This window comes from Anomaloglossus baeobatrachus, chromosome 3 (assembly GCF_048569485.1).
Source record: "Anomaloglossus baeobatrachus isolate aAnoBae1 chromosome 3, aAnoBae1.hap1, whole genome shotgun sequence".
Classification (NCBI taxonomy): domain Eukaryota; kingdom Metazoa; phylum Chordata; class Amphibia; order Anura; family Aromobatidae; genus Anomaloglossus; species Anomaloglossus baeobatrachus.
This window is the reverse complement of record NC_134355.1, coordinates 410,475,845-410,499,315: the sequence shown is the minus strand read 5'-3', so window position 1 is coordinate 410,499,315 and position 23,471 is coordinate 410,475,845. Positions and strand designations below refer to the sequence as shown.

Genomic DNA, 23,471 nt, shown 5'->3' with positions numbered 1-23,471 from the left:
GATATTTACCTTCGTTACCAGCCTCCGCCCTTGCTGCCAGCGCCGGCTCCTGCTCTGTGCACATGTGGCTGCAGTACACATCAGGTAATTAACCCGATGTATACTGTAGCAAGGAGAGCAAGGAGCCAGCGCTAAGCAGTGCGCGCGGCTCCCTGCTCTCTGCACTGTGACATGTAGCTGCAGCACACATCGGGTTAATTAACCCGATGTGTACTGTACCTAGGAGAGCAAGGAGCCAGCGCTAAGCGCGGCTCCCTGCTCTCTGCACATGTAGCGACGTTATGATCGCTGCTTCTGCTGTGTTTGACAGCTAAGCAGCGATCATAACAGCGACTTACAAGGTCGCTGTTACGTCACCGAAAATGGTGACGTAACAGCGACGTCGCTGTCGCTTAGTGTGAACCCAGCTTTAAGACCATTTCACACATCCAGCATTTTGCAAACTGTACAATGGCATTGCGGCAACATCCGGTCACATGCTACGGTCACATGCTATGGTCACATGACAGTATGTGACCGGAGGTTGAAGTGATGCCATTCTACTGTATTGCACTGTACTGGAGTGTGCTGGATCCGGCAAGCCGGCGAAATGCCAGATGTGTGAAACGGCCCTTAGTGGTTGGTAGGAGATCAAATACTTATTTCTCTGAAAAATGCAAAGAAATTGTGTAAATTATATCAATGTGATTTTCTGGATTTTATTTTGGATATTCCATCTCTCACTGTTAAAATTAACCTACCCTTAAAATTATAGACTGTTCATGATCGTCAGTGGGCAAACGTACAAAATCAGCAAGGGATAAAATACTTATTTCTCCCACTGTATATTTACTTTTATTCACAGTATAGTTACAGAAATAATATGTGTAAGCACAGTGGATACTACTCAATAACGGCACGATTCCTAACACATACAACTAGCTGTTCTGCATTGCTATGTCCAAATCCTCCACCAGCAGATATACGACCCACACTCATGCCATGCTTAGATAAACATCACGCAAGAATAAAAAGAAAGTGGCATCGGGCTTTGTGATGGCTTCATAATGTCAAGGAACGTCAAGATCAGGAGTAAAAGTCTAGAGGGCTGAGAGAGCTGTGCTCCTGGGTCTTAATGTACAGCTGCCTCACAAGGTTAATATGTGCTGACACAGCCGTCATGCAAAGGTGCCTTCAAAGGGCAACGTCAGCAGTAAAAGTGAGCCATTGCTTCTAGTTAGTACAGCAGTGGTCTCCTTATACGCTGATGGATGTGAGGCAAAATGTCTATGATAAAAGGAATGTATCACGTTATTTTTCACTAACTCAAACAGGATACTAATACATGATTTTTTTCTTTATTCTATTTTGTATACAGTGCCTTGCGAAAGTATTCGGCCCCTTTGAATTTTTCAACCTTTTCCCACATTTCAGGCTTCAAAACATAAAGATAAAAAAAAATTCAATTTCATGGTGAAGATTCAACAACAAGTGGGACATAATTGTGAAGTTGAATGAAATTGATTGCTTATTTTAAACTTTTATAAAAAATAATAAACTGGAAATTGGGGGCGTGCAAAATTATTCGTGCGCTTTAAGTTAATACTTTGTAGCCCCACCTTTTGCTGTGATTACAGCTGCAAGTCACTTGGGGTATGTGTCTATCAGTTTTGCACATCGAGAGACTGAAATTCTTGCCCATTCTTCCTTTGCAAACAACTGGAGCTGAGTGAGGTTGGATGGAGAGCATTTGTGAACAGCATTTACAGCTCTTTCCACAGATTCTCGATGGGATTTAGGTCTGACTTGGCCATTCTAACACCTGGATACATTTATTTGTGAACCATTCCATTGTAGATTTTGTTTTATGTTTGGGATCATTGTCTTGTTGAAAGACAAATCTCCATCCCAGTCTCAGGTTTTTTGCAGACTCCAACAGATTTTCTTCAAGACTGATCCTGTATTTGGCTCCATCCATCTTCTCATCAAATTTTAACGATCTTCCCTGCTCTGCTGAAGAAAAGCAGGCCCAAACCATGATGCTGCAACCACCATGTTTGACAGTGGGGATGGTGTGTTCAGAGTGATGAGTTGTGTTGCTTTTACGCCAAACTTATCGTTTGGCATTGTGCCCAAATAGTTTGATTTTGGTTTCATCAGACCAGAGCACTTTCTTCCACGTTTGGTGTGTCTCTCAGGTGGCTTATGGCAAACTTTAAACAACAGTTTTATGGATATTTTTGAGAAATAGCTTTCTTCTTGCCACTCTTCCATAAAGGCCATATTTGTGCAGTGTACGACTGATTGTTGTCTTATGGCCAGACTCTCCCACCTCAGCTGTAGATCTCTGCAGGTCATTCAGAGTGATCATGGATCTTTTGGCTGCATCTCTGATCAGTCTTCTTGTTTGAGATGACATTTTTGAGGTACGGCCAGGTCTTGGTAGATTTGCAGTGGTATGATACTCCTTCCATTTCAATATGATCACTTGCTCAGTGCTTCTTGGGATGTTTAAAGTTGCGGAAATCTTTTTGTAACCAAATCCAGCTTTAAAATTCTCCAGAACAGTATCACGGACCTGCCTGTTGTGTTCCTTGGTCTTCATGATGCTATCTGTGCTTTAAACAGAACACTGAGGCTATCACAGAGCAAGTGCATTTATATGGAGACTTGTTTACACACAGGTGGATTATATTTATCATCATTAGTCATTTAAGACCACATTGGATCATTCAGAGATCCTGAAACTTCTGGAGTGAGTTTGCTGCACTGAAAGCAAAGGGGACGAATAATATTGCACGGCCCACTTTTCAGTTTATTCTTTTTTACAAAAGTATAAAATAAGCAATAAATTTGTTCAACTTCACAATTGTGTCCCACTTGTTGTTGATTCTTCACTATAAAATTTGAATTTTTATCTTTATGTTTGAAGTCTGAAATGTGGGAAAAGGTTGAAAAATTCAAGGGGGCCAAATACTTTGGCAAGGCACTGTACATAATTATGGAGGCAATTACCGTGCCAGAGATTTTGTTAACAGCATTTAGAGATATACTTTACACCAGGCAGCCTCATGGATCATAGGAACCTGTGATCTGGACAAGACACACACAGAAGGCCAAAGTCAGACAAGCATATGAAAATTTGCCGTGTTGTCATTAGTGTGCCATCTGCACATGTATGATCAAATGCAGTTCCCTATATTATTAACGGCAAAGAGACCATAACATTTTGGACGCTATAATCATGATCCGTATAGGTTCTGATTTATTTTTTTGCACAAAAAATAGATCTCTAACTAAAACATAACATTTAATAATTCTATTAAAATGGTCTGTAACCACAAATTATATTGATAAAATAAACCAGTGCACAGCGGAGAGGAGGAAAAAATCCCTACAATATCCACTCCCTCCTGTGCCCTACCAAGCCGTGGAGGTTGGCACCCTAGATGTACGATATGGCGCCCGCACTCACCGACAACTGTTCCTGCTATTACCCTGTAAATCCATACAACCAAAGTTAAAGTGCAGTGCGCATTACATAAAGTGATAGAAGTTCAATACCCGGGTTCAAAAAACTTCCTAAAAATTTCAGGAGCTCACCAGTGGAAAACCACAGCATAAGCAGGGACAGTCTATATAACCACTTATCTTATCATCGCCTCATGCCTCAACGCATTTCCCCAACTCTGGTTCATCAGGAGACCGATAATTATCCAATGTGGCTAGATAAATCACCAAGGCACCGGTTTGTTTTATCAATATAATTTGTGGTTACAGATCATTTTAATATAATTATTAAATGTTATGTTTGAGTTAGAAATCTATGTTTTTTATATACCTAATGATTTATTTTTTTGCACACCCACAGACTTGTATAGGTGAGTCTCATCTGATATAGGGTGGAGAATACTGCTACTTTTCACCTGAACGGCCATATTGAATAGCATTGGATAGATCATTGTTTGATTTTTACTAAGGCAGCACAAATATAATATGCTTGTCTGAATGATTCCTAAAGAGGCAGGGCAGATGAACACTCCTGATTGCCATTCTGCAGAAAGGGGTTATGATGACATGGTGCCTTGCTGGGGGTCTCAGAGGTCAAAACCACATTGATCTAACAGTTATCAGCTATCCAGGGGATAAATGATCATTTGTTAAAGGGAACCTGTCACCCAGAATATGCGTTCTGACCTTTCAGCAGACACATGTGTGCCCTAATTACACCTCCCTACCCATCCCTGTTCTGTAAAATTGTATAATATGAAATAAAAAAAAAAAAACGTTTTATTACCTTCATATTTCCTATGTAAATAGCAGGGTATTTGGTCCCATGGGTGGCGCCTTGCCCTATGGACGTCTGCATACTTTCCGTGATATCACACCCCTGTGGGCGTGATACCATGGAGTCACATGAGCGATGTCCCCGTCGCTCATTCTATCCTGCGCGCATTGTGGCAGGCTTCTTTTCCGGGTGTTCACTCACCGGCGTCTGAAACTGATAAGGAGAACCCGGAAGAGAAGCCTGCCGCAATGGTAAGTATAAACGCACGCAGGATAGAATGAGTGACGGGGACTCCATGTGACTCCATGGTATCACGCCCACAGAGGCGTGATACCACGGACAGTATGCAGACCTCCATAGGGCAAGGCGCCACCCATGGGACCAAATACCCTGCTATTTACATAGAAAATATGAAGGTAATAAAACGTTTATTACTTTCATATTATACAATTTTACAGAACAGGGATGGGTAGGGAGGTGTAATTAGGGCACACATGCGTCTGCTGATAGGTCAGAACGCATATTCTAGGTGACAGGTTCCCTTTAAGCTTGAATAACTATTAATAAAAAAAAAAAACTTGATTCAAACAACAGAGCATTTTCTGACAATACAGTCCCTTTAATTTAAATGGTGAAAATATTTCTGACTACAAGGAAAATATAATAAAAGGAGAATGTTATTTACCACGACACTTTTCCTATAGGGCTGTGATTCCACACATTGATCCAAGTAATTAAAAGCTGCACTACCTTTCAGGCTGTGATCTTCATTCCTTCATTTATTGTCAGACCCCCATAATATGTAGTGGGTAAGCTGCCCCTTGTTCTAAAGTGTTGCCTCTCCAGACGTCTCTTCCCATCAGATGTGTGATCTGCCATCACTAGCTCTCATGTAACAACCCAGAAATGTAAATCGCTTCAATATACATGTCAAATTTGCTTGTGGGATTATTTATTTTATTTTGAGTATTGTCTTCAGAGGACAAGACAAAATCCACATGTAGATACTGCAGATTGTGTTCCTGATTACGTCCAACGCCCTATGGGCAGCTAATCATCTAAACTAAGAAAACACTATACTGATTTTAACCATTCCCTTCTGCTCCCCGGACGCCCTGTCTGACTTTATTTAATAGCTGCCACCAATCATGTGGTGTGTTTACAGTGACCGCCTCTGCCGATCACAGGCGTCAGTGGCACAGTAAGTGCTTGGTAATGTGAGTATATTGCTTTTTATTTTAGTCTGCTCTTTGAACCTGCAGAGACGAATCCACAACAAAATCAGCGCGATTATGAGTTTGTCCTGCAGAAAATGATGCCTGCATCTTAGTATATTCAATAAAGTGGGCCTTAGAGGATTTAAGGGGGTTATCTGGGGCTAAACTATTGATGACCTATGTGTCAAATAGGTCCTGAATATGTGATGGGGGGGTCTGACATCCAGCAACTCCCCTGATCAGCTGGCAGTAAATATTGTATGAAGCCGCGGTGTTCTGCGACATACATTGGTCATATTCGGCTGCTGCCCCAAATGTGTGGGCGTCTAGGACAGTCAGAAAATACATTAATATAGTAAAAATCTACAAATATCGAAGCATTTTACCTCGTGGTCCAAGCAGGTTGTCTAAAAATCCATTCACTGCTTTATCCATGGCCTCCATTCCTTAAACCTACAAGGCAAGTACAATATGTTTTTAAATTGGTAAAGAAAATCTTCAAGGGGTTGCCTAGGATCAAGAAATAAAAAGATGCAATCTAGGGGAGTGTCATACAATTACAAACAAGAAGCATCACATAGTCATGCCTCACCGCTGCAGCCAATCACTAGCCTCAGTGGTGGTCACATGTCATGGACGGAGAACGATTTATCAGGACAGAATTGCTTCTTTTATAATTTTATTGCATTCCCTTCATTGGCCCGCTTTTTGATGACCCCTTTCAGGAAAAATAAAACAAAAAAATGGAATTGGCGAACACAAATTTACATAAAGGACGGTGTGGATGTCAAACATCAGAATGCTGGAACAGAACAGAGCCTTCTCCCACCACAGGACAGGGAAGAATAGCCGTTCTCAAAGTGAGGCCCCCTGTGTTTGGCTATATCTGCAGTCACTAGAATACGTCGCAGTACACATCCTACTGTATAAGGCCTCTATGGCAGATGTGGCTATGTGAGATGTGTGGCCATACATATAAGGGCTGTGTGCAGGCTCATACTATATAAAGGGGTTATATGGGGCGGATAATGTATATAGGAGGCTATGTGGGAATCATACTATATATAGGGGCTACATGGGGCTGATAATGTATATAGGAGGGCTCTGCAAGGGCACATACTGTTAGTAAAGAAGGCTCTACTCTGTATAAGGAGACTATTTATGGGCTCATACTGTGTATGAGGAGACTATTTGGGGCCTCATACTGTATATAGGGGACTATGAGGTGGCTCTTACTGTGTAAAAGGAGAATATTTGGATCTCATACTGTGTATAAGGAAGCTATGTTGAGGCTCATGTTGTATATACAGGGGTCATATGGGGGAGTCATACTGTGTTTAAAGTGGATATGCAAGGCCTATTACTCTGTATAGAATGACTGTGTTGGGGCTCATACTGTATATTGAGGCTATCTGGGGGCCCATACTGCATTTCGGAGTAAAGTGGGGGTTATACAGTGTATAAGGAGGCTTTTGGGGCTTATACTGTATATGGAGGGACTGTGTGGTGGCTCATCTGTGTATAAAGAAGCTATGTGTGGGCACAAACTGTATAAAGAGGCTGTGCGATGGCTCTTACTTTATATAGTAAGACTGTATGGGGGCTCATACATTATAGGGATACTGTGTGGGGGCTCATACTCTATATAAGGGGGCTAAGTAGGGGCTCAATCTGGATATTGGGGCTATCTGCAAGGCTCATACTGCCTTTAGGGGACTATGTGGTGGTCATACTGTGTGTATAAGGAGACACATGGCATGTGGGTGCTCATACAGTGTATAAGGAAGTTCTGTTGGGGCTTAAGCTGTATACAGGGTGGGCTGTGAAGGGGTTCATACTGTATATAGGGGGACTTTGTGGGGGATCATACTGTATATAAGGGTACTTGTACTGTATATAGACAACTGTGTGGGGCTGATGCTGTATTTAGGGAGACTGTGTGGGCTCATAACATATGTAGGGGCCTGTGTGGGGGCACATACTGTATGTAGGAGGGCTGTGTGGTACTGATACAGTATGAGCTTACACAGGCCTCCTAAACACAGTATGTACAGGCCTGTGTGGGAGATAATTTGGTATATAGGGGGATGTCAGCATAACTAATGCTCAATGTTAAGTGATACAATAAATATCAATATAAAATAATAATATATGTTAATAATAATTTTGAGAAAAATTAATTTGAGCTTATTGGTTTGGCACTCCACAACAGTCACAGTCTCTCACGTGGGCCCTCAGGAAAATGAATTACTCAGCCCTGCTCCATGTGGTGTTTGATAGACGCCTGTATGATTTGCATAGTAATGCAAACAGATGAATACTGTTTGTCCTTCCTGTGTTGAAAAAAGTACAATGCCTGAAAGAGTGGTACATAATATCTAATATATAAAGCTGAGTGTATGTATGTACAGTACAGACCAAAAGTTTGGACACACCTCATTCAAAGAGTTTTCTTTATTTTCATTACTCTGAAAATTGTAGATTCACATTGAAGGCATCAAACTATGAATTATCACATGTGGAATGGAATACTTAAATAAAAAGTATAAAAAGTGTGAAACAAATGAAAGTATGTCTTATATTCTAGGTTCTTCAAAGTAGCCACCTTTTGCTTTCATTACTACTTTGCACACTCTTGGCATTCTCTTGATGAGCTTCAAGAGGTAGTCACCGGAAATGGTCTTCCAACAGTCTTGAAGGAGTTCCCAGAGATGCTTAGCACTTGTTGGCCCTTTTGCCTTCACTCTGCGGTCCAGCTCACCCCAAACCATCTCGATTGGGTTCAGGTCTGGTGACTGTGGAGGCCAGGTGATCTGGCAAAGCACCCCATCACTCTCCTTCTTAGTCAAATAACCCTTACACAGCCTGGAGGTGTGTTTTGGGTCATTTTCCTGTAGAAAAATAAATGATGGTCCAACTAAACGCAAACCAGATGGAATAGCATGCCGCTGCAAGATGCTGTGGTAGCCATGCTGGTTCTGTATGCCTTCATTTTTTAATAAATCCCCAACAGTGTCACCAGCAAAGCACCCCCACACCATCACACCTCCTCCATGCTTCACGGTGGGAACCAGCCATGTAGAGTCCATCCGTTCACCTTTTCTGCGTCGCACAAAGACACAGTGGTTGGATCCAAAAATCTCAAATTTGGACTCATCAGCCCAAAGGACAGATTTCCACTGGTCTAATGTCCATTTCTTGTGTTCTTTAGCCCAAACAAGTCTCTTCTGCTTGTTGCCTGTCCTTAGCAGTGGTTTCCTAGCAGCTATTTTATCATGAAGGCCTGCTGCACAAAGTATCCTCTTAACAGTTGTTCTAGAGATGTGTCTGCTGCTAGAACTCTGTGTGGCATTGAACTGGTCTCTAATCTGAGCTGCTGTTAACCTGCGATTTCTGAGGCTGGTGACTCGGATAAACTTATGCTCCACAGCAGAGGTGACTCTTGGTCTTCCTTTCCTGGGGCGGTCCTCATGTGAGCCAGTCTCTTTGTAGCGTTTGATGGTTTTTGCCACTGCACTTGGGGACACTTTCAAAGTTTTCCCAATTTTTCGGACTGACTGACCTTCATTTCTTAAAGTAATGATGGCCACTCGTTTTTCTTTACTTAGCTGCTTTTTTCTTGCCATAATACAAATTCTAACAGTCTATTCAGTAGGACTATCAGTTGTGTATCCACCAGGCTTCTGCACAACACAACTGATGGTCACAACCCCATTTATAAGGCAAGAAATCCCACTTATTAAACCTGACAGGGCACACCTGTGAAGTGAAAACCATTTCCGGTGACTACCTCTTGAAGCTCATCAAGAGAATGCCAAGAGTGTGCAAAGCAGTAATCAAAGCAAAAGGTGATTACTTTGAAGAACCTAGAATATGAGGCTAAGTTCACATTTCCGTTGTTTTGTATCAGTCACATGCGTCGCTTGACGCATGTGACTGATGCGCTGTTCAACGCTGTACAACGGATGACAAAGAACAGAATTCTTTGTCGGATTCCGTTGTGTGCGGGGGGCGGAGTTCGGGGGGGAGGGGAGCGAGCGGGGCCGTGGCACTGAGGACGTCAGTGCCGCAGGGACTGCAGGACAGGTGAGTGAGTGAGTGAGAGAGTGTGTGTGTGTGTATACACACATGCTGAATGCGGGAGGGGGCGGAGCCGAGCGGGGGGCGTGGCCAGGCGCTGAGGATGTCAGTGGAAGTGCTGCGGTCTGCATGGCTGGGGACAGGTGAGTGTATGTGTGAGTGAGTGTGTGTATGTGCATGTATGTGTGTATGTATGTATGTGTGTGTGCACATGCAAAGTGCGGGAGGGGGCGGAGCCGAGCGGGGGGCGGGGCCATACGAGGGTGTCAGTGCTTGTCTGCATGGCTGGGGACAGGTGTGTGTGTGTACATACATGTGCGGAGTGCGGGAGGGGGCGGGGCCGAGCAGGGAAGTGTCGGCCTCCCTGCACACGTAACCAGCCTAAATATCGGGTAACAGCAAAGCACCCGATGTTTACCTTGGTTACCCGATATTTACCTTGGTTACGGGCCTACACCGCTTAGCGCTGGCTCCTTGCACCGTAACCAGGGTAAATATCGGGTAACCAACCAAAGCTGGTGATGTGTGCAGGGAGCCAGAGAGCATGCGCAGCGAAATCCGACGGATCTCGCTGCTCAAAAAACGTTACATGCTGCGTTCCCCCCGCCCGGCGGTCAGTCGTTCCACGACTGATCAGTCGGGCGGAGGGTGCAACGCAGCATCATCAGTCACAATCCGCTGCTCATACAAGTCTATGGGAGCAGCGGAATCCGCTAAACGGATTCCGTTGTTTACAAGAGCAGCGGATTGTGACTGATAGATTTTAGCGGAAATGTGAACTTAGCCTAAGACATATTTTCAGTTGTTTCACACTTTTTTGTTAAGTATTTCATTCCACATATGTTAATTCATAGTTTTGATGCCTTCAATGTGAATCTACAATTTTCAGAGTCATGAAAATAAAGAAAACTCTTTCAATGAGAAGGTGTGTCCAAACTTTTGGTCTGTACTGTGTGTGTGTGTGTGTGTGTGTGTGTGTGTCCGCTAAAGGAATCCGCACCGTTGTATTTACAATCACGAAATTTTGCACAGACACCCCATGTGACTCAGAGAACATCATAGACTATGGTTTGACGGGAAAATTTAACCCCACGCTTTACAGTTACTCTCCAAAAAAACTGCCTCCATTAAAGTCAATTGAGCTGCGAGTTATAGGTTATTAATAGGGTTATTAATAGCAGCTGTAAGTTGTTGCTATAAGAACAAAGGACATTCATAGTATAAGAAGCTTGTGTGTGAAGTAATATGATATAGGTGGGGAGAAGGATAGAGAGAGACAAAAAGAGGCAGACAGACATAGGCACAGAAAGAGTAGGAGGCAGCCAGGGAAAGAGACAGACAGGGAAACAGCCAGAGAGAGAGGGAAAGAGACATGCAGGGAAAGACAGACAGACGGGGAAAGAGACAGACGGGAAAAGAGACAGAGAGAGACAGCCAGGAAAGAGAGCTAGAGACAGGCAAAGACAGCCGGGGAAAGAGACAGATGGCAAAGCGACAGACAGCCAAAGAGACAGAGACAGACAGACACAGAGAGACTGATACAAAAACAGAGAGAGACACAGAGCTATAGACACAGACAGGGAAAGAGACAGACAGTGACAGACAGACAGAGAGACTGGTAGAGAGACAGTTACTATCCCGGGCAACGCCGGGTACTACAGCTAGTATATCATACAATGGAAAGCTCGGTGTGGTCCTCCTTAGCCTGCCCAGAAAAGCACAAATTGGAGGAGCAAGTGAAGGAAAACCTTAATGTGGCCTTTTCAGTTGCCTTAAATCTCTAGTGTATGGTTGGCTTAAAGGGATTGTCCACTTTCAATTCATGGCCCCATACAAAATAAAACCAGTGTATACTTCCTACAGCAGTGGCCTTTTAGTGATGTTGGCACTCCTCTTCCCAGCGGGTGACATAATATTCTTTTCTCATGTGACCGCTGCAGCCGATCAGCGGCTGATGCTTTTACTATTTTGTCAGAGCTAACCTAATGAAGAACTAATAAGCTGAAGTCAGTCAGCAGCCACTGATCGGCTGCAGCAGTCACATGACACAAAAAAAAAGTACAGCGCATTGGAATCGTTACAAATTAAAGAAATAAAGGGTCAGATGACTGATGGACGGGACACCATCGCTTCCTGGCATGGCTCCAGAGTAGTAAGTAAACTCTGAAGACTACAGAAGGCTACAGAAAACAACTTTAAGTTTGTTGGTCATTTATCAAGACAATCCGCCCCATGGCTCTCACTGAATGGCCGGCTACACTTTCCCAAGCAATAGCAGCTGCTTATCAGTCCTAATGTAAAAGCTTTCAAAGCTGCATATTTTCCATAATCTGAAGAGAATAGAACAATGTACAGGCACAGAGGGGCTGCTGCGTGTTCACCAGGTGCCTCACTTGTCAGATAACCCCAGTATGGCCGGCGGGGTGCGCTCAGGGCCACACCACAGCGCTGCCTGCAGCTGCCGGAAACACAGGAAACCGCACGCTCTCAACCAATCAGAGGGAAGCTTAAGTGCTGTATGGAAAAAGAAAGCTGAAATCTAATTGGTTCCTAAGCTAAAAGCGTGCACCATTAAAACGGGTAAGACAGGATCAGAGACTGGCAAAGAATATTCTAGAAGTAACGTCAGGGCACGAAACATAGGACGGATGCGGCGGGTACCAGTCCGTTACCAGAGAGATGTGACAAGTGCCGGAGCGACAAGTGACAGCGGACAAGAGACATGTGGCAGCTCTGCGCGGGCTCTGATTGGACGCACAGTGCCGAGACCAGAGGTGAGGGCGGGGAGAAGAGGAAGCGAGAGCAGCGCTGCCCATATATAGCGGGAGTCAGTGAGGCTGACATCACCGGGAGTCGCAGGGAACGTGTCTGCCTGAGGGGAGAACATAGCCTGACCCCAGCGCAGGACCATCCCACCACAGCCTGACCCCACCACAGCCTGACCCCACCACAGCCTGACCCCAGCGCAGGACCACCCCACCACAGCCTGACCCCAGCGCAGGACCATCCCACCACAGCCTGACCCCAGCGCAGGACCATCCCACCACAGCCTAACCCCACCGAAGGACCACCCCACCAAAGCCTGACCCCACTGCAAAATTATCCCACCACAGGACCATCCCACTGAAAGACCACCCCACCAAAGCTAACCCCACCGAAGGACCACCCCACCACAGCCTGACCCCACCGAAGGACCACCCCACCACAGCCTGACCCCACCGAAGGACTACCCCACCATAGGACCACCCCACCACAGGACCACCCCACCACAGGACCACCCCACCACAGGACCACCGCACCACAACCTGACCCCACTGAAGGACCACCCCACCGCAGAATGATCCCACCCCACTGATTGACAACCCCACCAAAGCAAGCCTGACCCCACTACAAAATTATCCCACCACAGGACCATCCCACTGAAGGACCACCCCACCAAAGCCTAACCCCACCACATCCTGACCCCACCGAAGGACTACCCCACTGCAGAATGATCTCACCACAGGACTACCCCACCACAGGACCACTCTACTGAAGGACAACCCCACCATAGCCTGACCACCCCGCAGCCTGATCCCACCAAATCCTGACCCCACCTACGGACCACCCCACTGCAGCCTGATTCCACTGAAAGATAACCCCACCACAGTCTGACTCCACTGAAGGCCTACCGCACTGCATGAAAGACTGACCCACTGAAGGACCACCCCACCGCAGCCTGACCCCAATGTAGCCTGACTCCACAAGACCAATCCATCATAGCCTGACACCAGTGCAGGACGACTGCACCACAGCACCACCTCACCCTGACCCCACCGAGGGACCACCCTACCACAGGCTGACCCCACCACAGGACCATCCCACCGCAGCCTGACGCCATCACAGGACCACCCCACCGCAGCACCACCCCACCACAGGACCACCCCACTGCAGCCTGACCCCATCACAGGACCACCCCACCACACAACCAATCTACCACAGCCTGACCCCACCACAACAACACAGTCTAGCACCACCACAGCCTGACCCCACCACAGGACCACCCTATTCATTATGACTCCACCATAGGACCACCCTACCACAATCTGACCCCACCACAGGACCACTGTACTCATACTGACTCCACCAGTCTGACCCCACCACAGGACCACCCAACTCATACTGACTCACCAGTCTGACCCCACCACAGGACCACCCAACTCATACTGACTCACCAGTCTGACCCCACCACAGGACCACCGTACTCATACTGACTCCACCAGTCTGACCCCACCACAGGACCACCGTACTCATACTGACTCCACCAGTCTGACCCCACCACAGGACCACCCTACCACAATCTGACCCCAGCACAGTTTGACCGCACCACAGGACCACCCTACCACAATCTGACCCCACCACAGGACCACCGTACTCATACTGACTCCACCACAGGACCACCGTACTCATACTGACTCCACCAGTCTGACCCCACCACAGGACCACCGTACTCATACTGACTCTACCAGTCTGACCCCACCACAGGACCACCCTACTCATACTGACTCCACCACAGGACCACCCTACCACAGTCTGACCCCACCTCTTCCTACACAAGGAGACCTCCGTACACCTCGCAGAGCAGCCCCGCTCATTACCGTTCTGTGGCCGCCGCCCGTTATGTCTCCCGCGGTGTCACTTCTGATGGCTCCCGGCTCGGGCTGGGTGACTGTGTGACTCCGGTCTCCGCCCAGCCCCGGCCGGCAGTGTGTTCCCCACAGCCCCGCCCCCAGGTGGAGTCCGGCCGCTCCCAGCCACACAGAGATGGGGGCCGGGGACGCGTGAGGAGGCTCGGCTGATGGGGAGGCGGGAGATGGCGGGACCGGGGACAGATGACGGGGAGGGAGAGGAGCGGCTGGGACACCGGCCATAACTCATCTCTGTTATCACTTGTATCCCCCATCTACATCCATGTATCTGCAGACTGAAGACTACAGCAGCTTTGTGAAAAGCCTCCAAAGTGATCATTAAACGGTAACCTACTGTACACAGATCCCAAAAATGGGGCAGCGCTCCAAGGTCACATGGTGACAAAACGGATATCAGTCAGGATGTGGACGATGGAGGCAGCGCTCGTAATCCAGGAAACTTCATGGCCCGTGTGTGCCGCCGCTCCATGTACAGGCCGGCCCGGGTGCCGGCACTGACCTGCCTCACGGGCTCCGCATGCTGCTGACTGATTTCCAATGAAACACCTATGGAATTGTAGTGCACACTCTAATGGTTTAATGAACCCCCCCCCAGGCAGTTCCCATTTTTGTACTTTCGTTTTTTTCCTCCCCTTCTTCCAAGAGCCATAACATTTGTATTTTTCCTTCAGTATAGCCATATGAGGGCGTATTTTTTGTGGGAAGAGTTATACTTTTCAATTACACCATTCATTTTACCACCTTGTCTACTGAAAAACGGAAAAAAAAATCACAAGTGCCGGGAAATTGCAAACAAAGTCTGCTATTGTTTTCTGGGGGTTGTATTTTACCATGTTCACTATATGGTAAAACTGACCAGGAGGGGCTGGGGTTTATACATCACAGGAGGGGCTGGGGCATGTATATACATCAAAGGAAGAGCTGTGGCATATATATATACATCACAGGAGGGATTGGGGGCATATGCATCACAGGATGGGCTGGGGATTATGCATCACAGGAGGGGCTGGGGCCTATACATCACAGGAAGAGCTGGTGGCAGATATACATCACAGGAGGGGTTGGGGGCATATGCATCACAGGAGGGGCGGGGGCATATGCATCACAGGAGGGGCTGGGGCATATACATCACAGGAAGGGCTGGTGGCACATATACATCACAGGAAGGGCTGGTGGCATATATACATCACCGGAGGGGTTGGGGGCATATGCATCACAGGATGGGCTGGGGAGATATACATCACAGGAGGGGCTGGAACTTATACATCACAGGAGGAGCTGGGGATTGTATATCACAGGAGAGGCTGGAACATATACATCACAGGAGGAGCTGGGGCATATACAGTGGGTACAAAAATTATTCAGACCTTTAATTTTTTTCACTCTTTGCTTCATTGCAGCCATTTGGTAAATTCAAAAAGGTTCATTTTTTTCTTATTAATGTACACTCTTCACCCCATCTTGACAGGAAAAAAAAAACGAAATGTAGATATTTTTGCAAATTTATTAAACAAGAAAAACTGAAATATCACATGGTCATAAGTATTCAGACCCTTTGCTCAGTATTGAGTAGAAGCACACTTTTCAAATAGTACAGCAATGAATCTTTTTGTGAATGATGCAACAAGTTTTTTCACACCTGGATTTGGGGATCCTCTGCCATTCTTCCTTGCAGATCCTCTACAGTTCCGTCAGGTTGGATGTTGAACGTTGGTGGACAGCCATTTTCAGGTCTCTCCAGAGATGCACAATTGGGTTTAGGTCAGGGCTCTGGCTGAGCCAGTCAAGAATGGTCACAGAGTTGTTGTGAAGCCACTACTTTGCTATTTTAGCTGTGTGCTTAGTGTGATTGTCTTGTTGGAAGGTGAACCTTTGGCCAAGTCTGAGGTCCTGAGCACTCTGGAAGAGGTGGCCACTCTGCCATAAAGGCCCGACTGGTGGATGGCTGCAGTGATAGTTCACTTTGTGGAACTTTCTCCCATCTCCCTACTGCATCTCTGGAGCTGAGCCACAGTGATCTTGGGGTTCTTCTTTACCTCTCTCACCAAGGCTCTTCTCCCACGATTGCTCAGTTTGGCTGGATGGCCAGGTATAGGAAGAGTTCTGGTGGTCCCAAACTTCTTCCATTTAAGGATTATGGAGGCCACTGTGCTCTTAGGAACCTTAAGTACTACAGGAATTCTTTTGTAACCTTGGCCACATCTGTATCTTGCCAGTTGCCACAAGTCTGTCTCTGAGCTCCTTTGGCAGTTGTTTTGACCTCATGATTTTCATTTGGTCTGACATGCACTGTGAGCTGTGAGGTCTTATATAGACAGGTGTGTGCCTTTCCAAATCAAGTCCTATCAGTTTCATTAAACACAGCTGGACTCCAATGAAGGAGTGGAACCATCTCAAGGAGGATCACAAGGAAATGGACAGCATGTGACTTAAATATGAGTGTCTGAGCAAAGGGTCTGAATACTTATGACCATGTGATATTTCAGTTTTTCTTGTTTAATAAATTTGCAAAAATGTCTAAATTTCTGTTTTTTGCTGTCAAGATGGCGTGCAGAGTGTACATTAATGAGAAACAAATGAACTTTTTTGAATTTACTAAATGCCTGCAATGAAACAAAGAGTGAAAAATTTAAAGGGGTCTGAATACTTTCCGTACATCACACTATGGGCTCGGCGCATATATATCACAGGAGACCATGGCGGCATATACATCAGAGGAGGGGTTGGGGGCACATACATCACAAGTGGGTCTGGGGGTATATACTGTAAATCACAGGAGGTGCTTGGGCATATGCATCACAGGAGAGGTTGGGCATCTATACATCCCTGGAGAGACTGGGGGCATATACAGTACAGACCAAAAGTTTGGACACACCTCATTCAAAGAGTTTTCTTTATTTTCATGACTTTGAAAATTGTAGATTCACATTGAAGGCATCAAAACTATGAATTAACACATGTGGAATGAAATACCTAACAAAAAAAGTGTGAAACAACCGAAACTATGTCTTATATTCTAGGTTCTTCAAAGTAGCCACCTTTTGCTTTGATTACTGCTTTGGCGTTCTCTTTATGAGCTTCAAGAGGTAGTCACCGTTAATGGTCTTCCAACAATCTTGAAGGCGTTCCCAGAGATGCTTAGCATTTGTTGGACCTTTTGCCTTCACTCTGTGGTCCAGCTCACCCCAAACCATATCGATTGGGGTCAGGTCTGGTGACTGTGTAAGCCAGGCCATCTGGTGTAGCACCCCATCCCTCTCGTTCTTAGTCAAATAGCCCTTACACAGCCTGGAGGTATGTTTGGGGTCAATGTCCTGTTGAAAAATAAATGATGGTCCAAATAAACGCAAACCAGATGGAATAGCATGCCACTGCAAGATGCTGTGGTAGCCATGCTGGTTCAGTAAGCCTTCAATTTTTAATAAATCCCCAACAGTGTCACCAGCAAAGCACCCACACACCATCACACCTCCTCCTCCATGCTTCACAGTGGGAACCAGGCATGTAGAGTTCATCCATTCACCTTTTCTGTGTCGCACAAAGACACGGTGGTTGGTTTCAAAGATCTTAAATTTGGACTCATCAGACCAAAGCACAGATTTTAACTGGTCTAATGTCCATTCCTTGTGTTCTTTAGCCAAAACAAGTCTCTTCTGCTTGTTGCCTGTCCTTAGCAGTGGTTTCCTTGCAGCTATTTTACCACGAAGGCCTGCTGCACAAAGTCTCCTCTTAACAGTTGTTCTAGAGATGTGTCTGCTGCTAGAACTCTGTGTGGCATTGACCTGGTCTCTAATCTGAGCTGCTGTTAACCTGCTATTTCTGAGGCCAGTGACTCGGATAAACTTATCCTCCGCAGCAGAGGTGACTCTTCGTCTTCCTTTCCTGGGGCGGTCCTCATGTGAGCCAGTTTCTTTGTAGCGTTTGATGGTTTTTGTCACTGCACTTGGGGACACTTTCAAAGTTTTCCCATTTTTTTCGGACTGACTGACCTTTATTTCTTAAAGTAATGAAGGCTACTCGTTTTTCTTTACTTAGCTGCTTTTTTCTTGCCATAATACAAATTCTAACAGTCTATTCAGTAGGTCTATCAGCTGTGTATCCACCAGACTTCTACACAACACAACTCATGGCCCCAACCACATTTATAAGGCAAGAAATCCCACTTATTAAACCTGACAGGGCACGTCTGTGAAGTGAAAACCATTTCTGGTGACTACCTCTTGAAGCTCATCAAGAGAATGCCAAGAGTGTGCAAAGCAGTAATCAAAGCAAAAGGTGGCTACTTTGAAGAACCTAGAATATAAGACATATTTTCAGTTTTTTCACACGTTTGTTAAGTATTTCATTCCACATGTGTTAATTCATAGTTTTGATGCCTTGAATGTGAATCTACAATTTTCAGAGTCATGAAAATAAAGAAAACTCTTTGAATGAGAAGGTGTGTCCAAACCTTTGGTCTATACTGTACATTACAGGAGATGTTGGGTCATATAAAAATATCCAGAGACGAGGGAGAGACAGCTAAGTTACATTACATCTAGCAATTCACATGGTAATACAATGGGAAGTTCGCATAATTGATATGTCTGGGTGTCTGACCTTTACTGGCCAAGGCAAGTACATGAGTCAACAAGAACTGTAACATTAGCCTCCTAAGAGTTTAGCAAAAACAATGAGGGGCTTATCCCTCGTCTATAAACAAACTATCTTCATGTCTGGCTGAATTTTAAGAAACGTAACCCATGCTAGGCACTGACAGAGTCCATGTCTTCACAATATACATCACAGGAAGGGCTCAGGCATTTAGATCACAAGAGGGGCTGAAGCTTATACATAACAGGAGGGGCTGGGGGTATATACATCACAGGAGATACTGGAGGCATATACATCACAGAATACTCTGGTGGCATATATAAATCACAGGAGGGTCTGAGAGCATACACATCACAGGAGGAATTGGGGGCATATACATGACAAAAGAGGCTAGGGGCATATACATCACAATAGCGTCTGGGGCTTATTTATCACAGGAAGGGTTGGGGCATCTATATGTTACTGGGGAGGGTGGGGACATATACATCACAGGAGGAGCTGGTGCATATAGATAACTGGAAACACTGGGGAATAAACATCATGGGACGCTGTGGGCATATATATCACAGGAGACACTGGGGGTATATAAATCACAGGAGATGCTGGTGTCATATACATCACAGGGGGATGGGGACATATACATCACTGGAGAGGCAGGGGGCATATACAATACATGACACCCTGGAGGCATATACATTACAGGAGAAGGGTGGCATATACATCACAGAAGGAGCTGGGGGCATATGCATCACAGGAGACACTGGGGGCATATACATCACAGGTTGGACTGGGGCATATGCATTACAGGTGGGGGTGGGAGCATATACATCACAAGAAGGGCTGGGAGCATACACATCACATGAGATGCTGGGGGCATACTCATCACAGGAGATGCTGGGGCATACACATCACAGGAGAGGCTGGGGGCATATACATCACAGGAAGGGCTGGTGCATATATATCATTGGAGACGCTAGAGCATATACATCTCAGGAAATGCTGGGGGCATTTACATCACAGGAGAAGTTGGCGACATATACATCACAAGAGATGTTGGGCATAGACATCAATGAGGGGCAGAGACATTACTGAAGTGTATAGATATCATTGGGAGGCATAGACATGACTGTAGGGCACAGACAGCACTGGGGGGCACAGACAGCACTGGGGGGCACAGACAGCACTGGGGGGCACAGACAGCACTGGGGGGCACAGACAGCACTGGGGGGCATGGACATTACTGGGGGTCACACAGCACTTGGTGGGTCACACAGCATTGGGGGGAGGCAGACAGCACTGGGGGGAAGGAGCACACAGCACTAGGGGGCTCACAGCACTGGGAATGGTGGGGCTGCTGCTCCTCTTTTGTGGGACAAGAGCGCATAATGCTCTTCCCCTCCGGCAATGTGATGTGCTTTGGATCATGAGCAGTTCCAAGCCTTCTCAGTAGTTACCTCTTCCCATCATTTTGGTACAGGTCCATCTTAGTTTCTTCTTTCCAAAGAATGCTTTTGCAGAGCTGGTCTGGCTTCTTTAGTTGTTTGTTTTGTTTTTTTTGGCAAAGTCTATTCTGGCCTTTCTATTTTTAAGGCCAAGTAATGGTTCACACCTTGTAGTGAACCTTTCACCTGGAGGTTTTTACAAACATCACCAACTATTATGGCAGCACCTGGATCTGTTCAGACGGCAGATTCTAAAACTGTGCATGATAACTTCTCTGATGTCTGTGATCAGAGCAGACAGACTCTGGCATCGACAAACAGATTGGTAGTTCATAGGCAGGCTAGCAAAAGTTAATCTCTGCTGGTCTGCCTGTTAGTGTCTTTTGATCACATGTTGTGAGGGAGCCAATCACATCTGTTTACCTCCTATATATGCTGACTAAATCCTTTCTTCTATGCCAGCTATAGGTTTTCTAAGCTGGTTTGGTGAGGTGTTGTGATGTAACATAATGGTTGTAGTAAAGTGTGTCACTGTGGAGTTAGCCCTTGTTGTAATTTTGTTGCTACCATGCTGCTCTTGCTTTTCTCCTGAGGCTTACATTGTTTATTTCTGTGAGTTTCTAGTGTGTCAGAGTTTTGGATTCCCCTGCCTGTCTTTTTTCTGTGTTTGTATCTTAGTCCTTCCCCCTTCCTTCCCTGGTTGGAGCTAGGAATGAGATTAGTTCTGGTCAGGAGCATAGCTAGGCACGAGACTCAGGCATCTCCACCATTAGAGGTAACCCTAAGGTTAGGGATCGTCTAAGGACCTCTAACGTGAGGAACAGCATAGGTGTCCCTGTCTCTTCTCTTGCTATCCATAGTCACATCGTGATAAAATCCTTTTTATTTGCTTTCGTGAAGTCTTATCTTTATAGTAGCCTTAGCTACTGAAACACCTTCCTGGAGAGTGTTCTTCACTTGGGTGGTTGCTGTGAAGGGTTATTTCTTCACCATGGAAACGATTATAGACTATCCACCGCTCTTGGCTTCTGAGGACTTCCAAGCATTTTTGAGTTCCCAAGCTCACCAGTTTGTTTTTTTTTTTGCAGAATGTACCAAGCGCTTGATTTGGCCGCTCCTAACATTTTTGCTATGTCTCTGATAGATTTCTTCATTTTTTTTCAGCCTAATGATGGTCTATTTCTCTTCCTTTGAGAGCTCATTTGACCGCATGTTGTGGGTTCACAGCAACAACTTCCAAATGAAAATGCCACACCTGGAATCGACCCCAGACCTTTTACCTGCTTAATTAATGGTGATTTGCAAAGCAATAACCCATGCAGTCTATTAATGAGCTTTTGAGATAATTGTCCAGTTTATTTTGGTCCCTTGAAAAAGAGGCAGCTACATATTAGACTACGTTCCCACAATCAGTATTTTTTTTTAGTTTTTGATGCTGCAGAATTTCTGCACCTTGCATTTTTTTCATTGCATTTTTGTGTGCGTTTTTATGGCATTTTTATAGGTAGCTAAAATAATAACTGGAAATACAGTATAATGGTCATATCTTCCGTGTGAGACGCTCAGGGGCGGAGATATGACGAAAACTGAAAATCTATATTTCCCTGAAAAGTAAAAGGCACACACAGGTCCAGCCCAGTCTTAGGTCACCAGGTAGAAGGGGACATGGAAAGTGCAGGGATTATAGGTGTTCTCTGGGTAGCACGTGTGACACGCGTGTGAGGAGTTCCAGGAACTTGTGGCTCTACAGCACCTCCCTGTGCTAGCCAATACCCGGCATATTCACAAAGGAACAAGGTAACTGATCCATCTGTACATCTATTTGTAATCACGTCTTATCCGTAACTGTACTTCTGACATATACAGTGCCTTGTGAAAGTATTCGGCCCCTTTGAATTTTTCAACCTTTTCCCACATTTCAGGCTTCAAACATAAAGATAAAAATTTTAATATTATGGTGAAGAATCAACAACAAGTGGGACACAATTGTGAAGTTGAACAAAATTGATTGCTTATTTTAAACTTTTTAAAAAAATAAATAACTGAAAAGTGGGGCGTGCAATATTATTAGTCCCCTTTACTTTCAGTGCAGCAAACTCACTCCGGAAGTTCATTGAGGATCTCTCGATGATCCAATGTTGTCCTAAATAATAATAATACTAATAATAATATTTATTAATTTATATAGTGCTGTTAATTTCACAGCGCTTTACATACATTGGCAACACTGTCCCCATTGGGGCTCACAATCTAGGCTCCCTATCAGTATGTTTTTGGAGTGTGGGAGGAAACCGGAGTACCCGGAGGAAACCCACGCAAACACGGAGAGAACATACAAACTCCTTGCAGATGTTGTCCTTGTGGGATTTGAACCCAGGACCCCAGCGCTGCAAGACTGCAGTGCTAACCACTGAGCCAACCCTAAATGACTGATGAAGATAAATATAAGCCACCTGTGTGTAATCAAGTCTCTATATAAATGCACCTGCTCTGTGATAGTCTCAGTGTTCCGTTTAAAGTGCAGATAGCATCATGAAGACCAAGGAACACAACAGGCAGGTCTGTGATACTGTTGTGGAGAAGCTTAAAGCCGGATTTGGTTACAAGAAGAATTACAAAACTTTACACATCCCAAGGAGCACTGTGCAAGCAATCATATTGAAATGGAAGGAGTAACATAACACTGTAAATCTATGTATGGTGGCAGCATCATGGTTTGGGCCTGCTTTTCTTCAACAGGGACAGGGGAGATGGTTAAAATTGATGAGAAGATGGATGGAGCCAAATACAGGACCATTCTTAAAGATAACCTGTTGGAGTCTGCAAAAGACCTGAGACAGGGACGGAGATTTGTTTTCCAACAAAACAATGTTCCCAAACATAAAGCAAAATCTACAATGGAATGGTTCACAAATAAACGTATCCAGGTGTTAGAATGGCCAAGTCAAAGTCCAGACCTGAATCCAATCAAGAATCTGTGGAAAGAGCTGAAAACTGCTGTTCACAAACGCTCTCCATCCAATCTCACTCAGCTCGAGCTATTTGCAAAGGAAGAATGGGCAATAATTTCAGTTTCTCGATGTGCAAAACTGATAGAGACATACCCCAAGCGACTTGCAGCTGTAATCGCAGCAAAAGGTGGCACTACAAAGTATTAACTTAAAGGGGAAGAATAATATTACAC

The 23,471-nt window shown here is 45.3% G+C and overlaps 1 protein-coding gene across 1 annotated transcript in view; it reads right to left on the bottom strand.

The window, feature by feature from the left end:
* Positions 1-14,307, bottom strand: part of ELOVL5 (ELOVL fatty acid elongase 5) — an 87,171-nt gene extending 72,864 nt beyond the window's left edge. Inside the window, exons 1-2 of the mRNA XM_075340309.1 lie at positions 14,202-14,307; positions 5,871-5,937 (exon numbers count right to left, since the gene is read on the bottom strand). Coding sequence (XP_075196424.1) covers positions 5,871-5,928 — 58 coding nt within the window. The 5' untranslated portion in view covers positions 5,929-5,937; positions 14,202-14,307. The remainder of the gene's footprint in view (positions 1-5,870; positions 5,938-14,201) is intronic.
* Between the last annotated feature and the right edge of the window lie 9,164 nt (positions 14,308-23,471).